Genomic DNA, 20597 nt, shown 5'->3' on the forward strand with positions numbered 1-20597 from the left:
ATGTCTTCATTTGAATCAATGGAAGATCCCGTCAACTAAACAATGCCATCTGGCGGGACCCAGAGGAAGAGCCTTCTCTGCGGCGGCCCCGGCCCTCTGGAATCAACCCCCCCCCCGGAGATTTGAATTGCCCCTACTCTTCCCGCCTTCCGCAAGATGTTGAAGACCTATCTATGTCACCAGGCATGGGGGGAATAACTATCTCTTCCCACCACCACCACTTTTTTTCCCCCTGACTGTAATACATGAGAATGGTGTGATTGTGAAGTAATGATTGTTTTGAATATCTATGGCTTTTAAATTTCGTTTTTAACTTATATTGGATTTGTATTCTGTGCATTGTATTGTTGTTGTTTTGAGCTGCCCCGAGTCTTCGGACAGGGGCGGCATACAAATCTAATTAATAATAATAATAATAATAATAATAATAATAATAATAATAATAATAATAATAATAATAATTTTTTTTTTAAAGAATGGGGTTTTTTACATTACTTTTAATATTAGATTTGTTCATATTTTTACTGTTGTTAGCTGCCCCGAGTCTGTGGAGAGGGGCGGCATACAAATCTAATAAATAAATAAATAAATAATAAATAAATAATAATAATAATAATTTATTAGATTTGTATGCCGCCCCTCTCCGAAGATATAATATAAATATAATATAATATAAATATATAGCCGGCAAGTCACTCCTTCCCAGTCACATGACCATTAAGCCACACCCACAAAATAAGCCACACCCACAGTGTGGCAGTAAAATTTTTGGCTGCCCATTACTGGGGGGGGAGGGAAGTGATGTGGGCACAGACACGCATGCTAGCACATCCACGTTTCGGCATCACCCTTATATGAGATCGCCTCCCCCCACTTGCCACAGCATGAATGTCAAGAATCCGTGTTGCCTGTGAAACTGCCCCGTTTTCCCATCACTCGCGTCACCTCTTGCCCTCAGATGCCCTCCTGCTCATTAGAGAGCCCCATCCTCTTGCGAGCAAGGAAGATGGGACCTCTGGTTGTCTTCTCGGGGCCTCCAACAGCCTCTTTTCTGGCTCTTTGCCCCGGCCTCCAGCAGCCCTTTGCCAGAGCTCTTTTCGCCTCACTTCTTAATTAAGGAGATGTCATTAATATTTCTTTTTTCTCCTTTCCTTTCCCATCTTATTAGATGCTCCAAAGTTGCCTGGGAGCCAAATGAAGAATGGTTGATGAGCTTTTATTCTGATCCTTCTGGTTTTTTTTTTTTTTGCCTCTTCTCCAATGTGTCCACTCCAAGGGTTGAGATAGAAAAGGCACGCCGCTTAACATTCAAAACCAAGCATGCGATTTCTGCCTTTGGAAAGGCTAAACGTTTGCCCAGGTTCGCCTAGTGCACCAGTTGTGGCCCTATTTGGACAGGACATCATTGCTCACAGTCGCTCATGCCCTCATCACCTCGAGGTTCGATTACTGCAACGCTCTCTACATGGGGCTACCTCTGAAAAGTGTTCGGAAACTTCAGATCGTGCAGAACGCAGCCGTGAGAGCCATCGTGGGGCTTCCAAGATTCGCCCACATTTCTTCAACACTCCGCAGCTTGCATTGGTTGCCGATCAGTTTCCGGTCACAATTCAAAGTGTTGGTCATGACCTTTAAAGCCCTACATGGCAATGGACCAGAGTACCTCTGGAACCGCCTGCTACTGCACGAATCCCAGCGGCCGATAAGGTCCCACAGAGTTGGCCTTCTCTGAGTCCCGTCGACTAAACAATGTCGTCTGGCGGGCCCCAGGGGAAGAGCCTTCTCTGTGGCGGCCCCGGCCCTCTGGAACCAACTCCCCCCGGTGATTAGAACTGCTCCCACCCTCCTTGTCTTCCGTAAACTACTTAAGACCCACCTATACCGCCAGGCATGGGGGATTTGAGGCATCTTTCCCCCAGGCTTATTATAATTTATGTTTGGTATGTATGTGCTGTTTGGTTTTAATTATGATAGGGTTTTTAGTTTTTTAATATTAGATTTGTGCCATTATAATATTGTTTTTATTGTTGTTGTGAGCCGCCCCGAGTCTCCGGAGAGGGGCGGCATACAAATCTAATATATTATTATTATTATTATTATTATTATTATTATTATTATTATTAATTATTATTATTATTATTATTATTATTATTATTATTATTATTATTATTATTATTATTCTGTAGATGAAGCCACCTTCAAACTGATGAAGACACCCCGTTGCTCTTTGCCGGATCTCGCAGAATCAAAGGCGAGGAAGAAGCGGTATACCCAAGGAGCTACCAAGTGGAACAAAAGGAATTTATCCTGGAGGTAGGAAATTAAAACATTCATGCTGTCACCGCCCTTTTGGTGAGGGACGAAGGAGCCACTTCTCGCCAAGGATAGTATAATTACCCGACTGGTGCCATTTAATGTGTATGTTTGCTTGTTTGTTTGTTTGTTTGTTTATTTTATCTATCTATCTATCTATCTATCTATCTATCTATCTATCTATCTATCTATCTATCTATCTATTTATTAAATTTGTATGCCGCCCCTCTCCGTAGACTCGGGGCGGCTCACAGCAGTGATAGAAACAATGTACAATACAAATCTAATAATACAAAGTTAAAAACCCATAATTTAAAAAACATGCACACAACATACCATACATAAATTATATAGGCCTGGGGAAGATATTTCAATTCCCACATGCCTGACGGAGAAGTTCACGAAAGGCAAGAAGGTTGGGGGCAATTCTGATCTCTGGGGGGAGTTTGTTCCAGAGGGCCGGGGCCGCCACAAAGAAGGCTTTTCCCCTGGGTCCCGCCAAATGACATGTTGGATTCAAACACTCTCAGATTTGGTCTCCGTTACAATTTAAAGTGGTGAGGGCTCTTGGTTCCTTCAAACCTCCAGTAAGCTTTGGTTGACTTGTGGTCCAAATTGAAGAGTTCTAGCTTGTTGGGTGGTTTGGTGAGTTCTGTTTGTGGGGTTACAAAGCATCATTTGGAGAGGATTGGTCAGCATTATGGTTTCTGGGGATGTGCCAGACAAATGTTGGGTATGTCTAGTTTAATGAAAAGAAGGACTAGGAGTGACATGGTAGAGTAGAGTAGAGTGGAGTGGAGTGGAGTGGAGTCGAGTCGAGTCGAGTGGAACGGAACGGAACAGAATAGAATATAATTTTTATTGGCCAAGTGTGATTGGAGACCCAAGGAATTTGTCTTTGGAACATATGTTCAAGGGACCACTGTATAATAATAATGATAACCGTGTTCTAATATTTGAGGGGTTGCCCCAAAGAAGATGGAGTCAAGCTATTCTCCAAAGCAATGGGTGGAAACTAAATAAGGAGAGAAGCCACTTAGAGCTAAGGAGAAATGTCCTGACAGTTAGAACAATGGATCCGTGGAACAGCTTGCCTTCAGAAGTTGTGGGTGCTTCAACACTGGAAGGATTTCAAGAAGATATTGGACAACCATCTGTCTGAAATGGTATAGCAGGGGTCTGCAACCCCCAATCTGTGGACCAGCAATGGGGCACAGCAAGAAACCAGTCCATGCAAACAAGTGAAGCCCCAATGGTGGGATGCAGGTAGGAGACCAAAACTACGTCTCCTTCAGTCTCCAGAAAATGTTCTCTCCACAGATCCAGTCCCCAGGTACCCAAAAAGTTGGGGGCCAATGTGATATAGGGTTTCTTGCTTGAATAAGAGTTTGGACTAGAAGATCTTCAACACGTCTTCCTATTAGTCCTCTGTTATTCTTCTGTTATACTGTTCATGCAGCTTCGTGATTTGGATCTAGGAGACGGAGAGGCAGGATCTGGGGTGGAATCAAGAGAGCTATTCAGCCTGGAATCCTTACATTCCCACAAGCGGTCTAAGTCCAACCCTTCCTGAATCCCATTCAGTGTCAATATAATAATTTATTATTTATTTATTTATTTATTGGATTTGTATGCTGCCCCTCTCCACAGACTTAGTAGTAGTAGTAGTAGTAGTAGTAGTAATAATAATAATAATAATAATAATAATAATAATAATAATAATAATAAGAATAATAATAATAAGAATAAGAAGAAGAAGAAGAAGAAGAAGAAGAAGAAGAAGAAGAAGAAGAAGAAGAAGAAGAAGAAGAAGAAGAATTGGACAGCTGGCGGAACAAAGCATTGCATGGCCAGTTCTTGGAGAAGATTGAAGGCAAAGTGGATAAAGAAAAGACCTGGTCATGGCTTACAAGTGGAACACTCAAAAAGGAGACAGAAGGACTAATACTGGCGGCACAAGAACAGGCCATTAGAACAAATGGTGTCAAAGCCAGAATTGAAAAATCAACAGATAATCCAAAGTGCAGACTCTGTAAAGAAACAGACGAAACAATCGATCACATACTCAGCTGCTGCAAAAAGATCGCACAGACTGATTACAAGCATAGACATGATCCTGTGGCACAGATGATCCACTGGAACTTGTGCTGGAACTACCATTTACCAGTGACGAAGAACTGGTGGGATCATAAGCCCGAAAAAGTGGTCAAAAATGAGCAAGCAAAACTACTGTGGGACTTCTGACTTCAGACTGACCGAATTCTGAAGCATAACACACCAGACATCCTGATTGTGGAGAAAAAGAAAGTATGAATCATCGACATCGCAATCCCAGGAGACAGCAGAATTGAGGAGAAGCAGCTAGAGAAATTAGATCTAAAAATCGAGCTGTAACGACTCTGGCATAAGCCAGTGAAAGTGGTCCCAGTGGTACTTGGCACGCTGGGCGCAGTGCCAAAGGATCTCGGCGGACACTTGAAAACCATCGGAATTGACAAAATCTCCATCTGTCAATTGCAAAAAGCCGCTTTACTGGGATCGGCACACATAATTTGCCGCTACATCACGCAGTCTTAGGTGCTTGGGAAGCGCCCGACTGGTGATGAAATACGAAATCCAGCATAGTGATCTTGTTTGCTGTGTTGTGTTGACATAATCATTAATAATAATAATAATAATAATAATAATAATAACAACAACAACAACAACAATAATAATAATAATAATAATAATAATAATAATAATAATGACAATAATAGGAGGAGGAGGAGGAGGAGAACTTTGCAAGAAGAACAAGTTTTTCAGTTGGCTTCTCTTGACCTTAGCAGCTCATCCAAATTCAGCGATGTGGGCAGAGCTCCCTCTACTGCCGCATTCAAGAGTTGGTGGAGAGTTTGTGATGCTATGTCAGGGTTGCATTCAGAGGTTTACTGGTCAGAAGCAGCCAAGATATCAGGAACTGAACATGTTGAAAAAAGAAGACAATACAGAAGGAACTTTTGAGAAGAATTGTACTTCTTCTTTGTAGCAAAACTATATTCTCTATATTCTTTTTACAGAACGCCAATACTACCTTACTATACAGCACACCACCACTAGCTACAGACTGCAAACCAACAATCACAACGAATCACCCAGAACTAACTACTACGAACCACACCTTTGCAAAGGGTGCATTGCAGTTTATACAATTCTTAACCAATCAGATTGTAGCCCATTCAGCGTAACTCAGCAGTTTTTCCACTTTACAATAATTACAGCCTTTCTACTGTAGTTGGAATATTACCACAGGACAATACTAATCCTGACATGATAATGACCCAGATGGTGCAGGAAAAGGAAACCATGGAGGAAGCCCTCTTGGGAAGGTCCTCAGGCTGCAGCTCCATCATTGGATGTCTTAGAGAAACAAGACAGCCGTTCATCCAAGATGCAAGATGGTCTCCTGCCTTAGGCAAAGAGTTGGACTAGAAGGTTGGACTAAAAGGTCTCTATTCTATGCCGCTGTGTTCCTGAGCAACATCCTAGCTTCCAAAAGATCTTGCAGAAGGTCTTCTCCAACCAACTGCTCCCCACTAAGACAGTAGCTATAGCCACCCATCGATATCTGGACCAGAACAAAGCACTGAAGGCTTCTTGGTCCATAGCAGAAAGGATATCAACAAGACCCCAGGAGCCAAAGTGAAGATCTCACAGCTATTAGAGGAGAATTGAGAAGCTCTGAATTCCAGAGTCTTTGATTCTGGAGTTCTTCTCAAGAGTCTACAGTGAAGCTCAACAAGATTGTTGTGATCCCGTTGTGTTGATCCCTTTAAATTTCAGCAGCTAAGCCACTAGGCACTGTAGGAGTTGCTGTTGTGGTTGGTTAAGCGAACATGGAGTAAGAAGAAAGTGGGAGGTGTGAAGGAGGGCCTTGTTTCTTCCTCATTCCCCCCTCCCCTGCCTCTTCCTCCTCCTCTTCCTCCCCTTTGTCTTCCTTGAGTCCTCCTCCTCCTAAGAACATGAAAAGAGCCATGCTGAATCGGGCCAAAGCCCATCGAGTCCAGCATTCTGTGTCACACAGTGGCCCACCAATTGTCCATGGGGATCATGGGCAGAAAGAGAAGGCAAGACCCTCCCTTTCTCTTGACCCCCAACAAATGGGACCCAAGGGAACCTCAACCAACATAGAGGTGGCACTTGGACATCTGTTTCCTCCTCCTTCTCCCTCCTCCTGCACACCTTCTTTCTCCTCCTTCTCCCCTTCCCTTCCATTCTCTTCTTCTTCCTCTTGATCTTCCTCTTCCTCCTCCTCCTCTTCCCCCTCCTCTTCCTTGTCCTCCTGGTCCTCCTTGTCCTCCTTGTCCCTCTTACTCCTTCTCCCTCCTCCTTCCCATCCTCCTCTTTCCTTCCTCCCCTTTTCTCCTCCTTCTCCTCCTCCCTTTCTCTTCTTTTCTTATTCCTCCTCCTCCTCCTCTTCTTCTTTTACAATTTCAGGTGTCAGGAGAGCTACAGAGTCCTGGCTCTTGCTGCTCTTGAGGCTTCAACCCTCTTTATTTGATGGCATCATCTTCTGAGTCTTCCTCACGTACTTTAACCTAACATTCTTTGTTTCCTGACTTGCCATTTTCCCCCAGAGTGATGGATGGAAAGAAAGAAGAAACTCCTTGTCTACCTCCTGTTCTGTCGAGCTCTCTGGCAGAATCCTCCCGAAAAGGCACAGATACAATTTCAGACACACACACGTTTGAAAATTCAAAACAATGTTCTTTATACCGAAAATTCAAGTAAACGAAGCACTCTTTTTGTATAGCAAAGAGCACTCGTCTCCAAACAAACTGGTAATTTGTACAAGTCCCTGATCAGTTCTGTGATACTTAGCTTGCAGCTGTGCAGCAATTCACAGTCCTGATTCTTTCACAAAGTGAAACACACTTTGCTCTGGTTTAGTTTCAAAGCAGGGAAAAATCAGCACACAAAGGTCAAAGTCAGCAAAGCAGGCATGAAACACAAGGATCAGATAATCCTCCACAATGGCCAAACCCACAGGCTGCTATTTATAGCAGCCTCACTAATTACCCCAGCCCCACCCAACCACAGGTAGCCTCATTTTCTTTTATAATAACCTCTCAGTTGTTGCTGCCTATGAATCGCTCTCCGCATGCGTGGCTGTATCATTAACTCTTGTTCTGAATCCAAGGAGGAGCTAGAGAATTGATCTCCTTCTGAGCTGTCTGCCACACTCTCCTCCTCTCTGTCACTCATGTCTTCTTGGTCAGAGGAGCCTTCATCAGCAGATTGCACTGGGAGCAAAACAGGCCTGCAGCATGTGGATGTCTCCCCCACATCCACAGTCCTTGGGGCAGGAGCTTGGCCAGAGCTAACCACAACACCTCCCGTGAATCTTTTTTGGGTCCCCAAGCAGCAATGGTGGAACTGCGAACCGGTACCAGCAAATCGTTGCTCCACCAGCTGGACAGGTGTAAATCCGTTGAGACCTGGTCGGGAGATGAAGGAAAGAAACTTTACCCTCCTTTGCCTTCAATTCAAAGTGTTGGTTATGACCTATAAAGCCCTTCATGGCACCGGACCAGATTATCTCAGGGACCGCCTTCTGCCGCACGAATCCCAGCAACCAGTTAGGTCCCACAGAGTGAGTCTTCTCCGGGTCCCATCAACTAAACAATGTCGCTTGGCGGGACCCAGGGGAAGAGCCTTCTCTGTGGTGGCCCCGGCCCTCTGGAACCAACTCCCCCCAGAGATCAGAATTGCCCCCACCCTCCTCACCTTTCGTAAGCTCCTTAAAACCCACCTCTGCCGTCAGGCATGGGGGAATTGAGATCCTCTTTCCCCCTAGGCCTTTACAATTCTATGCATGGTATGTACCGTATGTATGGTTTTTATATTAATGCGTTTTTAATCGTTTTTAGTATTAGATTACTATTGTACACTGTTTTATTATTGCTGTTAGCCGCTCCGAGTCTCCAGAGAGGGGCGGCATACAAATCCAATAAATAAATAAATTCCTTCTGAGTTATTTCCTCTCCTGCTTTTGATACCCATCTGAACGCCACCCAGACATAAAAGAGGTTAAAAATGCAATCCATTAATAGAGCAGCGCCTGGAGCTAGGGCTTACTTTATGGCTGTGGATGTCTGGCCGTGTTCAGTGGAGGACAAAGAGACCTTTGCAGGTGCCAAAACCAGAAGGAAAAATGCTTTACCTGTATGGAGAGATAATGAGCCGTTTATGGCCTTCTGGGCGTGCAGCGAGGGTTCATTCATTGACACTTTGAACTAACGAATTTCTCCACTTGGCTCTCTGCAAATAAAGGCCTTGCCAGCTCGGAAATGAGTTTCTAGTCCCTTGTGATGGGCAGATTAAAAGCCACAGGCTTCCAAAAAAATTGGTTGCTTTCCACCCCGGTTTTATCAGGAAGCTACACCGGCAACGCTGGGCAGCGGCACGCAAGGCAGATGATCCACCTTTTGAGAGATTTGACCACTGCAATGCTCTCTACATGGGGCTACCTTTGAAGAGTGTTTGTGAACTTCAAATCGTGCAAAATGCAGCCGCGCGAGCTGTCGTGGGCCTTCCCAGACATGCTCATATTTCTCCAACATTCCGCGTACTGCATTGGTTGCCGATTGGTTTCCGGACGTAATGACCTATAAAGCCCTACATGGCATTGGGCCAGATTACTTGTGGGACCGCCTTCTACCATATGAATCTCAGGTCCCACAGAGTTGGCCTTCTCTAGGTCCTGTCAACCAGACAATGTTGCTTGGCGGGGCCTAGGGGAAGAGCCTTCACTGTGGGGGGCCCCGCCCTCTGGAATCAGCTCCCCACCCTCCTCACCTCCTCACCTTCCGCAAGAGTCCTAAAACTCATTTATACCGCCAGATTTGGGGAGATTAGATCTTAGGGCCCCCTGGCCATTGAATATTATGTATGGCTGAAGTCCAAATGTGTACGATTGATTTTTAAAATATTAGGGATTTTAGATCAGTTATTGAGTTAATTAATTGGATTTGCCATTGTAATTTATTGTTTTTATTATATGTTCTAAACCACCTTGAGTCTTTGTAGAGGGGCAGCATAGAAATGCAATCAATCAATCAATCAATCAATCAATAAATAAATAAGTGTCTCGAAGTCCTAGTGGGCTCTGTCTTTATTGCAGTCCTATAGCATGCTGCCTTTTAGCCTGCATCCTTGAAGGAGAAAGAAAAAGGAAGGAAGGGAGGAAGGAAGGAAGGAAGGAAGGAAGGAAGGAAGGAGAAGGGGAGGGAAAGAGGGAGGGAGGGAGGAAGGAAGGAAACATAGAAACACAGAAGATTGACGGCAGAAAAAGACCTCATGGTCCATCTAGCCCGCCCTTATACTATTTCCTGTATTTTATCTTAGGATGAATATATGTTTATCCCAGGCATGTTTCAATTCAGTTACTGTGGATTGACCAACCACGTCTGCTGGAAGTTTGTTCCAAGCATCTACTACTCTTTCAGTCAAATAATACTTTCTCATGTTACTTCTAATCTTTCCCCCAACTAACCGAAGAAATGAAGGATGAAGAGAGGGAAGGAGAGGACAAGAAAAGAAGAGAGGAGGAGGAGGAGGAGGAGGAGGGGAAGGGAAGGAAGGAGATGAAAAGAGGGAGGGAGGGAGGAAAGAAGGACAGGAGAGGGAGGAGGGAGGAAGGGAGGGAGGGAGGATGAAGGAGTGAAGGAAGAGAGGACGAAGGAGGGGAGGGTGGGAAGGAAAAATGGAGGGAAGGGAGGGAAGGAGGGAAGAAAAGTAGGAGGAAGAAGGGAAGAAGGAAGGAAGGAAGGATGAAGGAGGGAAGGAAGAGAGGACGAAGGAGGGGAGGGTGGGAAGGAAGAATGGAGGGAAGAATGGAGGGAAGGGAGGGAGGAAAAGTAGGAGGAAGAAGGGAGGAAGGAAGGTTCATTTACAGGATTTTTTTAAAAAAAAAGCATACTCCATGAAGCTAAGCTCATAATGCTGTATTATCTGCGAAGAGAGGGTGATTGGTTTTTCTAGTGGTTTATGGCAACTGTTGAGAGTCGAGCTTTGCTCACAAAAACAAATCACTTTTTCATTAAATCATTTTGCAAGTGTGCTCTTGGAGGCAGGGAATAAAACACCCGCTCTGGACAGATTGTTTAAAAAAAACAACGACAAAGCTCTCTGCTTCTATGGACTGTTCTTGAGTCCGTCCAGCAGATCTGGGTTTTATTTTGTCTTGTTTTGTTTGCTGTAGGAGATGCTCTCTGCAAAAATGCGGCACATGATGCATAGGCTGCTTTATCAAGGGCGACAGATGCCTCGCTTTAAACAAACAACTTAAAATTTGCTTTATTGATCAGCTCAGCTTTCTTTAACTAGGCATTGTGCTTCATTTTTAAATAATTGTCTGGTTTTATAGCCCTTTTTTTCCCTGCAAGTCATAAAGAATTTAATAGAGCTGATGGGAGTAATGGACATGTTGGCAAAAGACGACTGGTCAACATGATGAACTTGTGGGTGTGGGAGCAAGGGAATGAACTTTAAACTGGGTGGAGAAACCTTTGTGGTTTTACATTTGGGTCTCTCACAGATGTGCTAACATCTGTGAGATGTTGTTAATAAACTGGAACTTTGAGGAAATCTGTGCCTTGGACTCTGATTTAATTTCAGATGCTATTTATTGATCAAAATTTTGGGGGGCGTTTGCCCAGGTTCGCCTGGTGCACCAGTTGCGGCCCTATTTGGACCGGGGGTCACTGCTCACAGTCACTCATGCCCTCATCACCTCGAGGCTCGACTACTGTAACACTCTCTACATGGGGCTACCTTTGAAAAGTGTTCGGAAACTTCAGATCGTGCAGAATGCAGCTGCGAGAGCAATCATGGGCTTCCCTAAATATGCCCATGTCACACCAACACTGCGCAGTCTGCATTGGTTGCCGATCAGTTTCCGGTCACAATTCAAAGTATTGGTTATGACCTATAAAGCCCTTCATGGCACTGGACCAGATTATCTCCGGGACCGCCTTCTGCCACACAAATCCCAGCGACCAGTTAGGTCCCACAGAATGGGCCTTCTCCGGGTCCCATCAACTAAACAATGTCGTTTGGCGGGGCCCAGGGGAAGAGCCTTCTCTGTGGCGGCCCTGGCCCTTTGGAACCAACTCCCCCTAGAGATTAGAATTGCCCCCACCCTCCTCGCCTTTCATAAACTTCTTAAAACCCACCTCTGCCGTCAGGCATGGGGGAACTGAGATATTCTTTCCCCCTAGGCCTTTACAATTTATGCATGGTATGTCTGTATGTATGTTTGGTTTTTATAATAAGGTTTTTTTTAGTTATTTTAGTATTGGATTGGATTGTTACATGCTGTTTTTATCATTGTTGTTAGCCGCCCCAAGTCCACGGAGAGGGGCGGCATACAAATCCAATCAATCAATCAATCAATCAATCAATCAATAAGTTGCCAAGGTTGGGAAACACTGCCATAGACCTTCGAAAAAAAGGATGCATTGTTGACCCTAGTTCTCTTCTTTCAGGGTTCGAAACTTCCCCAAAGAATCCCAGCTGGGCCATGACACAGTTCGGGCCCTCATGTACTATGCCTTGAAGGTGTGGAGTGACATCACGCCCCTCAATTTCCACGAAGTGGCGGGCAACAACGCGGACATCCAGATTGACTTCTCCAAAACCGAACACAATGATGACTACCCCTTTGACGGCCCCGGGGGCACGGTAGCCCATGCTTTCTTCCCAGGAGAACATCACACTGCTGGAGACACTCACTTTGATGATGATGAATATTGGACCTTCCGGTCATCAGGTATGTATGGGGGCAAGAGATAAATCTTTGGTCTAAGATAGAAACATAGAAACATAGAAGATTGACGGCAGAGAAAGACATCTTGGTCCATCTAGTCTGCCCTTATACTATTTCCTGTATTTTATCTTAGGCTGGATCTATATTTATCCCAGGCATGTTTAAATTCAGTTACTGTGGATTTACCAACCACGTCTGCTGGAAGTTTGTTCCAAGCATCTATTACTCTTTCAGTCAAATAATATTTTCTCACATTGCTTCTGATCGTTCCCCCAACTAACTTCAGATTGTGCCCCCTTGTGTTCACTTTCCTATTAAAAACACTTCCCTCCTGAACCTTATCGAACCTTTTAACATATTTAAATGTTTCGATCATGTCCCCCCTTTCCCTTCTGTCCTCCAGACTATACAGATTGAGTTCATGAAGTCTTTCCTGATACGTTTTATGCTTAAGACCTTCCACCATTCTTGTAGCCCGTCTTTGGACCCGTTCAATTTTATCAATATCTTTTTGTAGGTGAGGTCTCCAGAACTGAACACAGTATTCCAAATGTGGTAGTACACAGCACTCCAAATTGGGAACCATGTGTTGCATGATTAAGGGAACTTAGGCATGTTTGGTGTGATGAAGTCTACAGTTGACATGATAACAGCCTTGCAGTACTTGAGGGGCTGTCACAGAGAAGAAGGGGTTGACTTGTTCTCCAAAGTCATCTGAAGGCAGGACAGGGAGTAATGGATGGAAAGTTAGGAGTTATCCAAACCAAAAGTAAGAAGAAATTTCTTGACAGTGAGAACAATTAATCAGTGTGTTCTGTCGAGCTCTATAACAGAATCCTCCCGAAAATTCAGATGCAAATTTCAGGCACACACACGTTTGAAAATTCAAAACAATGTTCTTTATACCGAAAATGCAAATAAACTAAGCCCTCTTTTTGTATAGCAAAGAGCACTCATCTCCAAACAAACTGGTAATTTGTACAAGTCCCTTATCAGTTCTGTGTTACTTAGCTTGCAGCTGCGACACAATTCACAGTCCTTCTTTTACAAAGTGAAACACACTTTGCTCTGGTTTAGTTTCAAAGCGGGGGGAAATCAGCACATAAAAAGTCAAAGTCAGTAAAGCAGTCACGAAACACAAGGATCAGATAATCCTCCACAATGGCCAAACCCACAGGCTGCTCTTTATAGCAGCCTCACTAATTACCACAGCCCCACCCAACCACAGGTGGCCTCATTTTCTTTGATAATAATCTCTCAGTGGTTGTTGCCTATGCATCGCTCTCCGCATGCGTGGCTGTATCATTAACTCTTGTTCTGAATCCAAGGAGGAGCTACATAATTGATCTCCTTCTGAACTGTCTGCCACACTCTCCTCCTCCCTGTCACTCATGTCTTCTTGGTCAGAGGAGCCTTCATCATCAGATTCCACCGGGAGCAAAACAGGCCTGCGGCATGTGGATGTCTCCCCCACATCCACAGTCCTTGGGGCAGGAGCAGGGCCAGAGCTAAACACAACACAGTGGAATGGCTTTGTCTTCAGAAATTGTGGAGGCTTTCTCACTGGAGGCTTTTAAGAAAAGATTATTATTTGTCATTTGTCAAGAATAGTTTAGCATCTTCTACTTGGGCAGGGTGATTGGACTAGAAGGCCTTAAAGGTCCCTTTTAACCCTGCCATTCTATGTTCTTCTATGGTCTAATTTGTAAAGGATAGTTTCGCATGCCTTCACTATCACCAGTGTGGAAATTAAACAGTAAGGACTTATGGACTCATCCAAAGCAAGAGGGGCTTAAAGTATCCAACCATGGAGACACAACAGCATAGAAAAAGGTGTTTATGCATTGGTCTACATAGCTCTTTCCTCTTAATTTCAGATACCGACGGGATGGATCTGTTCGCTGTGGCAGTTCACGAATTTGGCCACGCCATCGGCTTAACCCACATCTCTGCCACGGAATCAATCATGAGGCCGTACTACCAAGGACCAGTTGGAGACCCCTTGAAATATGATTTGCCGTATGAAGACAAAGTCCGGATTTGGCAGTTGTACGGTGAATGTCAGAAACCTCCCAGCTAATAGCAATAGCATGCTTCATAGTGATTTTACAGCCCTCTCTAAGCGGTTTACAGAGTCAGCCTTTTGCCCCCAACAATCTGAGTTCTCATTTTACCCACCTTGGAAGGATGGAAGGCTGAGTCAACCTTGAGCCGGTGAGGTTTGAACTGCTGAACTGCAGCTAACAGTCAGTTGAAGTAGCCTGCAAAACTGTATTCTAACCACCATGCAGGCAGGCAGGCAGGCAGGCAGGCAGGCAGGCAGGCAGGCAGGCAGGAAGGAGCAACAGTAATAGCACTTAAGACTTATATACCACTTTACAGCTCTCTCTAAGTGGTTTACAGAGAGTAAGCATATTGCCCCCAACAATACTAACCAGGCATACAAAACATTTGTCAGACCAATTCTTGAATACAGCTCACCTGTATGGAATCCACACTGCATAACAGACATTAATGCAATTGAAGGAGTCCAGAAATACTTCACAAGAAGAGTCCTCTATTCCTCCTCACACAACAAATTACCTTACTCCTCCAGACTTCAATTACTATATTTAGAAAATTTACAGCTACGCCTCATAAAATCATACATCACAATGTACTCCCTGTTAGCAACTACTTCACCTTTAACAACAACAACACAAGAGCACGCAATAGATTCAAACTAAATGTAAATTGCTACAAACTAGACTGCAGAAAATACAATTTCAGCACTAGAGTGGTCAATGCCTAGAATTCACTACCGGACTCTGTTGTTTCTTCCCCCAACCCCAAAATCTTCAACCTTACGTTATCTACAATAGACCTCTCCCCTTTTCTAAGAGGTCACTAAGGGGTGTGCATAAGGGCACCTTTGTGCTTACCGTTCCTGTCCTAATGTCTTTATCTTTTCTATCTCTACTTTATACTTACATTATGTTAAACATACCGCAATACAATACTATATTTATTTATTTTATTTATTAATCAGATTTGTATGCCGCCCCTCTCCGCAGACTCGGGGTGGCTAACAACAATAAAAAGACAATGTAAACAAATCTAATATTAAAAATAATCTAAAAAAACCCAATTTAAAGAACCAATCATACATACAAACATACCATGTATAAATTCTATAAGCCTAGGGGGAAGGGAAAATTTCAATTCCCCCATGCCTGACGACAGAGGTGGGTTTTGAGGAGCTTACGAAAGGCAAGGAGGGTGGGGGCAACTCTGATATCCGGGGGGAGTTGGTTCCAGAGGGTCGGGGCTGCCACAGAGAAGGCTCTTCCCCTGGGTCCTACCAGACAACATTGTTTAGTCAACGGGACCTGGAGAAGGCCAACCTAGGTAGGTAGGTAGGTAGATAGATAGATAGATAGATAGATAGATAGATAGATAGATAGATAGATAGATAGATAGATAGATAGATAGAAAAATAAATAAATAAATTTGGGTCATTTTACCGACCTCAGATGGATGGAAGGCTGAGTCAACCTTGAGCCTGGTGAGATTCGATCTGCCAAACTGCTGGCAACCAGTGACCAGCAGAAGTAGCCTGCAGTATTGCACTCTAACCTTTGTGCCACCACGGCTCATCAATATAGCTCTGCACTGGCGACAGGAAGCCAATAAATACCCAGCTCCATTCAAGTTACGGAGACTCCATTATGGGGATGTTAAATGATGATCTTAGAAGATGCTATCTCTGGAAATGTTGGCTTGGGTGATCTGTTTGATGTAGACTTTGCTTTAATCCATCCTTGTTTGTCCTCTGCAGGAGTCAGAGAGTCTGTGTCTCCCACGGCTAAGCCTGAAATATCGAACACCGATGACCATCCCATCCTGCCAGATTTCCCTGAGAATCGCTCCACTATCCCGTAAGCGGAATTGTACATTCCCATTTCTTTGGGAAGGAATAATAGAATGGAATAGAATATAATTTTATTGGCCAAGTGTGATTGGATACACAAGGAATTTGTCTTTGGTGCAGATGCTCTCAGCGTACATAAAAGAAAAAGATTCATTTTTCAAGAATCACGTGGTGCAACACTTAATGATTGTCATAGGGGTCAAAGAAGCAATGAAGAAACAATCAATATTAATAAAAAATAATCTTAGGATACAAGCAACAAGTGACAGTCGTACAGTCCTAAGTGGGAGGAAAAGGATGATAGGAATGATGAGAAAAACTAGTAGAAATAGAAGTGCAGATTTAATAAAAAGTCTGACAGTGTTGAAGGAATTATTTGTTTAGTAGAGTGATGGCGTTTGGGGAAAAACTGCTCTTGTGTCTAGTTGTCTTGGTGTGCAGGGCTCTGTAGTGACGTTTTTCTCCCAGGCTTTTTTATATTTATGTTTGGATATGTATGTCTTGTTTGCTTTTTAAATATGATAGGGGTTTTAATGTGCTTTTTAATATTAGATTTGTTTTCGCTAGAATATTGTTTTTATTGTTGTTGTGAGCCGCCCGAGTCTTCGGAGAGGGACAGCATACAAATCTAATAAAAAAAAATTAAAAATTAAAATTAATTAATTAAGCTGAAAGGTCCGGAAGCTGAAAGGACCATCGGGTGAAATTTGGGTTGCCCATTGTTTAAGCAGGGACGTGTCTCTCACCCTCAGTGGTAAGAAAGACTATGTACCTGGTAATATTTGGATTGCGATTCTGACTTATTATGTGTAAGACTTTAGATTGTTTATCTGAATATAATAACATGTCAGAATAACAATCTAAATATTATCAAAGTAAACTTTGATGTAAAGTTAGGGTATCTGTGTGTAGCTGAGTAGTTATTCACAACTAATCTCAATCTAAACATTACTGTGTGTGCACAACCTTGGTAAACAAGGATTACTTTGCTCATATATTAACAAACATGATAAAAGATAATAGCTTTTACAGCTATTTCCTTTCCAAATATATTTACAATTCATGATATTACTATTTTAATTTAAACAAGCGCTATTATTTATCCAGTTCTGTATTCGATGGATTGAGTCTCCTACTATATACTCAACATGGTACTTCCATTTTAATTATATGTATACATATTATATGTATACAGTGATCCCTCAAGTATCGCGAGGGTTCCGTTCCAAGACCCCTCGCGATACTCGATTTTTCGCAATATAGTGGTGCGGAAGTAAAAACACCATCTGCGCATGCGCGCCCTTTTTTCCATGGCCGTGCATGCGCAGATGGTGTTTTTACTTCCGCACCTGGCCCAGGGAAGGTTCCTTCCGCCGCCCAGCAGCTGATCTGCTCGGCAGCGCCGCAGCAGCGAGGAGCCAAAGATCCGGGTTTCCCTGCCGCCCACGCAAAGGGGAAACCCCGATCTTCGGCTCCTCGCTGCTGCCGCGCCCGCCGCTTGTCCGCCCGCCGCTTGTCTGCCGCTTGTCCGCCGCTTGTCCGTCCGCCGCTTGTCCGCCCGCCACTTGTCCGCCGCTTGTCCGTCCGCCGCTTGTCCGTCCGCCGCTTGTCCGTCCGCCGCTTGTCCGTCCGCCGCTTGTCCGTCCGCCGCTTGTCCGTCCGCCGCTTGTCCGTCCGCCGCTTGTCTGTCCGCCGCTTGTCCGTCCGCCGCTTGTCCGTCCGCCGCTTGTCCGTCCGCCGCTTGTCCGTCCGCCGCTTGTCCGCCGCCTGCCTGCCCGCCTGCCCGCCGCTCAGTGCACGAGAGAGGGAAAGTGAGAAAAAGAGGGAGAGCAAGAGGGGGAGAGATAGAGAAAGAGAGAGAAGGAAAGAAAGAAAGAGATGAGAAAGGAAGGAAGAGAGTGAGAGAGAGGAAGAAAGAGAGAGAGAGAAGAGTGGAGTATTTTTTAATTAATATTTTCTGAAAAATCGCGATATAGCGTTTCGCGAAGATCGAGATGGTATTATTTGTTGAAAAATCGCGATATAGCATTTCGCGAAGATCGAGATCGCGAAAATCGAGGGATCACTGTATATCTAATTGTTTACATAGGACGTGAGAGTAAGAACATTTATAGTTTCTTTATAATTTACCTTTTATAACGAAATTTGAAGTTTTTGTTGTGATTTAATCACTTATACCATTTATTCCAAGCATCATAGAATTCTGTCTCTTCCTTTGCGTGTATCTCCATTGTTAATTTACACATCTTGAAGCATTCCAAGATTTTTTTAATGACCATTGAGGATGTGGGGGGAGTATACTTTTTCCAGTTCTGGGTGTAAACAATCCTAGCAACGGTGGTTATATGAAGTATTAAGTAATGGTCCTTTTTTTTTTTTTTTTTTAAAGCGCTTTTATGTAAAGATTCCCGACAAAAACACTTCCAGCTTCAAACCAATCGCCTGTTGTCTAATTTCTTCCAACCAATTTCTTATTTTATTCCCAAATATTTGATTTTAGGGCACGTCCACCAAAGGTGGTGCTAGGTCCCTTGTTCTTTCTTGCACTTCTACTTTATTTTCCTTATTTTTAAATCTCACCTTTTGTCGTCAGGTTTAGAAGAGATGTCCCCAATAGATGCAGCACGCACTTTGACGCTGTGGCTCAAATCCGTGGAGAAGTTTTCTTTTTCAGAGGTGAGCTGTTGTCAGAAATACAGGTAATGTGCTCGACTTTACAAACGTTCGAAGTTACAGTGGCAATGACCAAAGTGACTCATGACCATTTTTAAAAAAAATATATACTTTATTAGTTTATACAAAAAGAAAGAAAACAGGGGAAAAGGGGGGTGGGAATACAAAAAAGAGAAGTGGGAGGGGGAGGGGGTAAACAGTATTATTATACAACAGCCTATATATATTATTGTATACACATTCCAAGTATTTGTCCATATGTAAATATTTTGTATTCAATATTCTTATTTGGATAATCTTATAGCTGTAATATTTAATAGTTCAAAAATAACGTGGAAAGAAAAGGTGTAGAAAAGGAAAGAGGGAAGAAAGAAAAGAAGAAGGAAGAGAGAAGAGAGAGAGAAAGAGAGGAGGAGGAGTACCTGCAAGCTAGCAGGCATTTGGATTGTGATGACTTAGTTTGATTATGTTTGTTGTTTTTGTTAGTGAGACGTAATTGTAGGTTGTAATATTAGTAAGTTTCTAGTAATTATCAAGTGGATTGAACTCAGACAAAGGTTGTATTGATTTTGGTCCGAATTTCTATTATGGATATCTTTATTTTGATTCACGTGATCAAAATTCATATGATAGACAACTGATATGTGCTGTATTGATGATGGTTGCAGTGTCCGGAGTCTTCTGAGAATAATAATTAATAATAATAATTTATTAGATTTGTTTGCTGCCCCTCTCTGAAGATTCGGGGCGGCTCACAACATAACAGCAATACAATATAAATACAAATCTAATGTTACAATTTTTTTTAAACTAATTTAAAAATACATTAAAAACATATCTGCTACACAATCATACACACTCAGAAGCATAGTGGGTTGTTATTATTATTATTATTATTATTATTATTATTTATTGGATTTGTATGCCGCCCCTCTCCGCAGACTCGGGGTGGCTAACAACAGCAGTAAAACAGTACAACAAAATCCAATACTAAAAAAACAGTTAAAAACCCATGATATAAAAACCAATCATACATACAAACATACCATACATAAAATTGTGAAGGCCTAGGGGGAAAGTGTATCTTAGTTCCCCCATACCTGGCGGCAGAGGTGGGTTTTAAGCAGCTTACGAAAGGCAAGGAGGGTGGGGGCAATTCTAATCTCTGGGGGGAGTTGGTTCCAGAAGGTCGGGGCCGCCACAGAGAAGGCTCTTCCTCTGGGTCCCGCCAAGCATTTAAGGTGCTTGGAGGTTGCCTTGCAGACATTTCATTACCAAACTAGGTTGCATTATCAGTGCTATAAGGGAATGGTGTTTATGGAATGGAGAGGAGGAGGAGGAGGACTGTAGAAACAACAACAACAACAATAATAATAATAATAATAATAATAATAATAATAATAATTTATTAGACTTGTATGCCGCCCCTCTCCGAAGACTCGGGGCAGCTCACAACAGCAATAAAACAGTACAATACAAATCCAATAGTTAAAACTATGACTAAAACCCCGCTATCTTAAAAAACAATCAACACTATACAATCACAACCACACATAACTCTTAATGGTCAGAGAAGGGGATACATTAATTGTCCCATGCCTGGTGACATAGATAGGTCTTCAGAGGAGGAAAAAGAGTTTTGCCTTTTTAAGGCCATCAAGTGTTGTGGTTGGCTCTGGCCCAGCTCCTGCCCCGGGGAATGGGGAGGTGGATGCAGGGGAAACTTCAACATGTCACAGGCCTGTGTTATTGCCGACAGAGTCAGTTCAGAGTTTAGTTTCCTCGGACGAAGAAGAAGGTGGGAGTGACTCGGCAGAGGAGGGCTTGGCACACAGCCCAGGCAGTCAATCTCCCTTATCTTGTATTGATTCAGATGGTGACGTTTTGGACTCA

At 43.3% G+C, this 20597-nt stretch overlaps 1 protein-coding gene across 1 annotated transcript in view; it reads left to right on the top strand.

The window, feature by feature from the left end:
* MMP17 (matrix metallopeptidase 17) overlaps positions 1-20597 on the top strand; it is an 87747-nt gene that overhangs the window by 57569 nt on the left and 9581 nt on the right. Inside the window, exons 3-7 of the mRNA XM_070762043.1 lie at positions 2187-2313; positions 11841-12124; positions 13999-14175; positions 15939-16038; positions 18625-18707. Coding sequence (XP_070618144.1) covers positions 2187-2313; positions 11841-12124; positions 13999-14175; positions 15939-16038; positions 18625-18707 — 771 coding nt within the window. The remainder of the gene's footprint in view (positions 1-2186; positions 2314-11840; positions 12125-13998; positions 14176-15938; positions 16039-18624; positions 18708-20597) is intronic.

This window comes from Erythrolamprus reginae, chromosome 10 (genome assembly GCF_031021105.1).
Source record: "Erythrolamprus reginae isolate rEryReg1 chromosome 10, rEryReg1.hap1, whole genome shotgun sequence".
Classification (NCBI taxonomy): domain Eukaryota; kingdom Metazoa; phylum Chordata; class Lepidosauria; order Squamata; family Dipsadidae; genus Erythrolamprus; species Erythrolamprus reginae.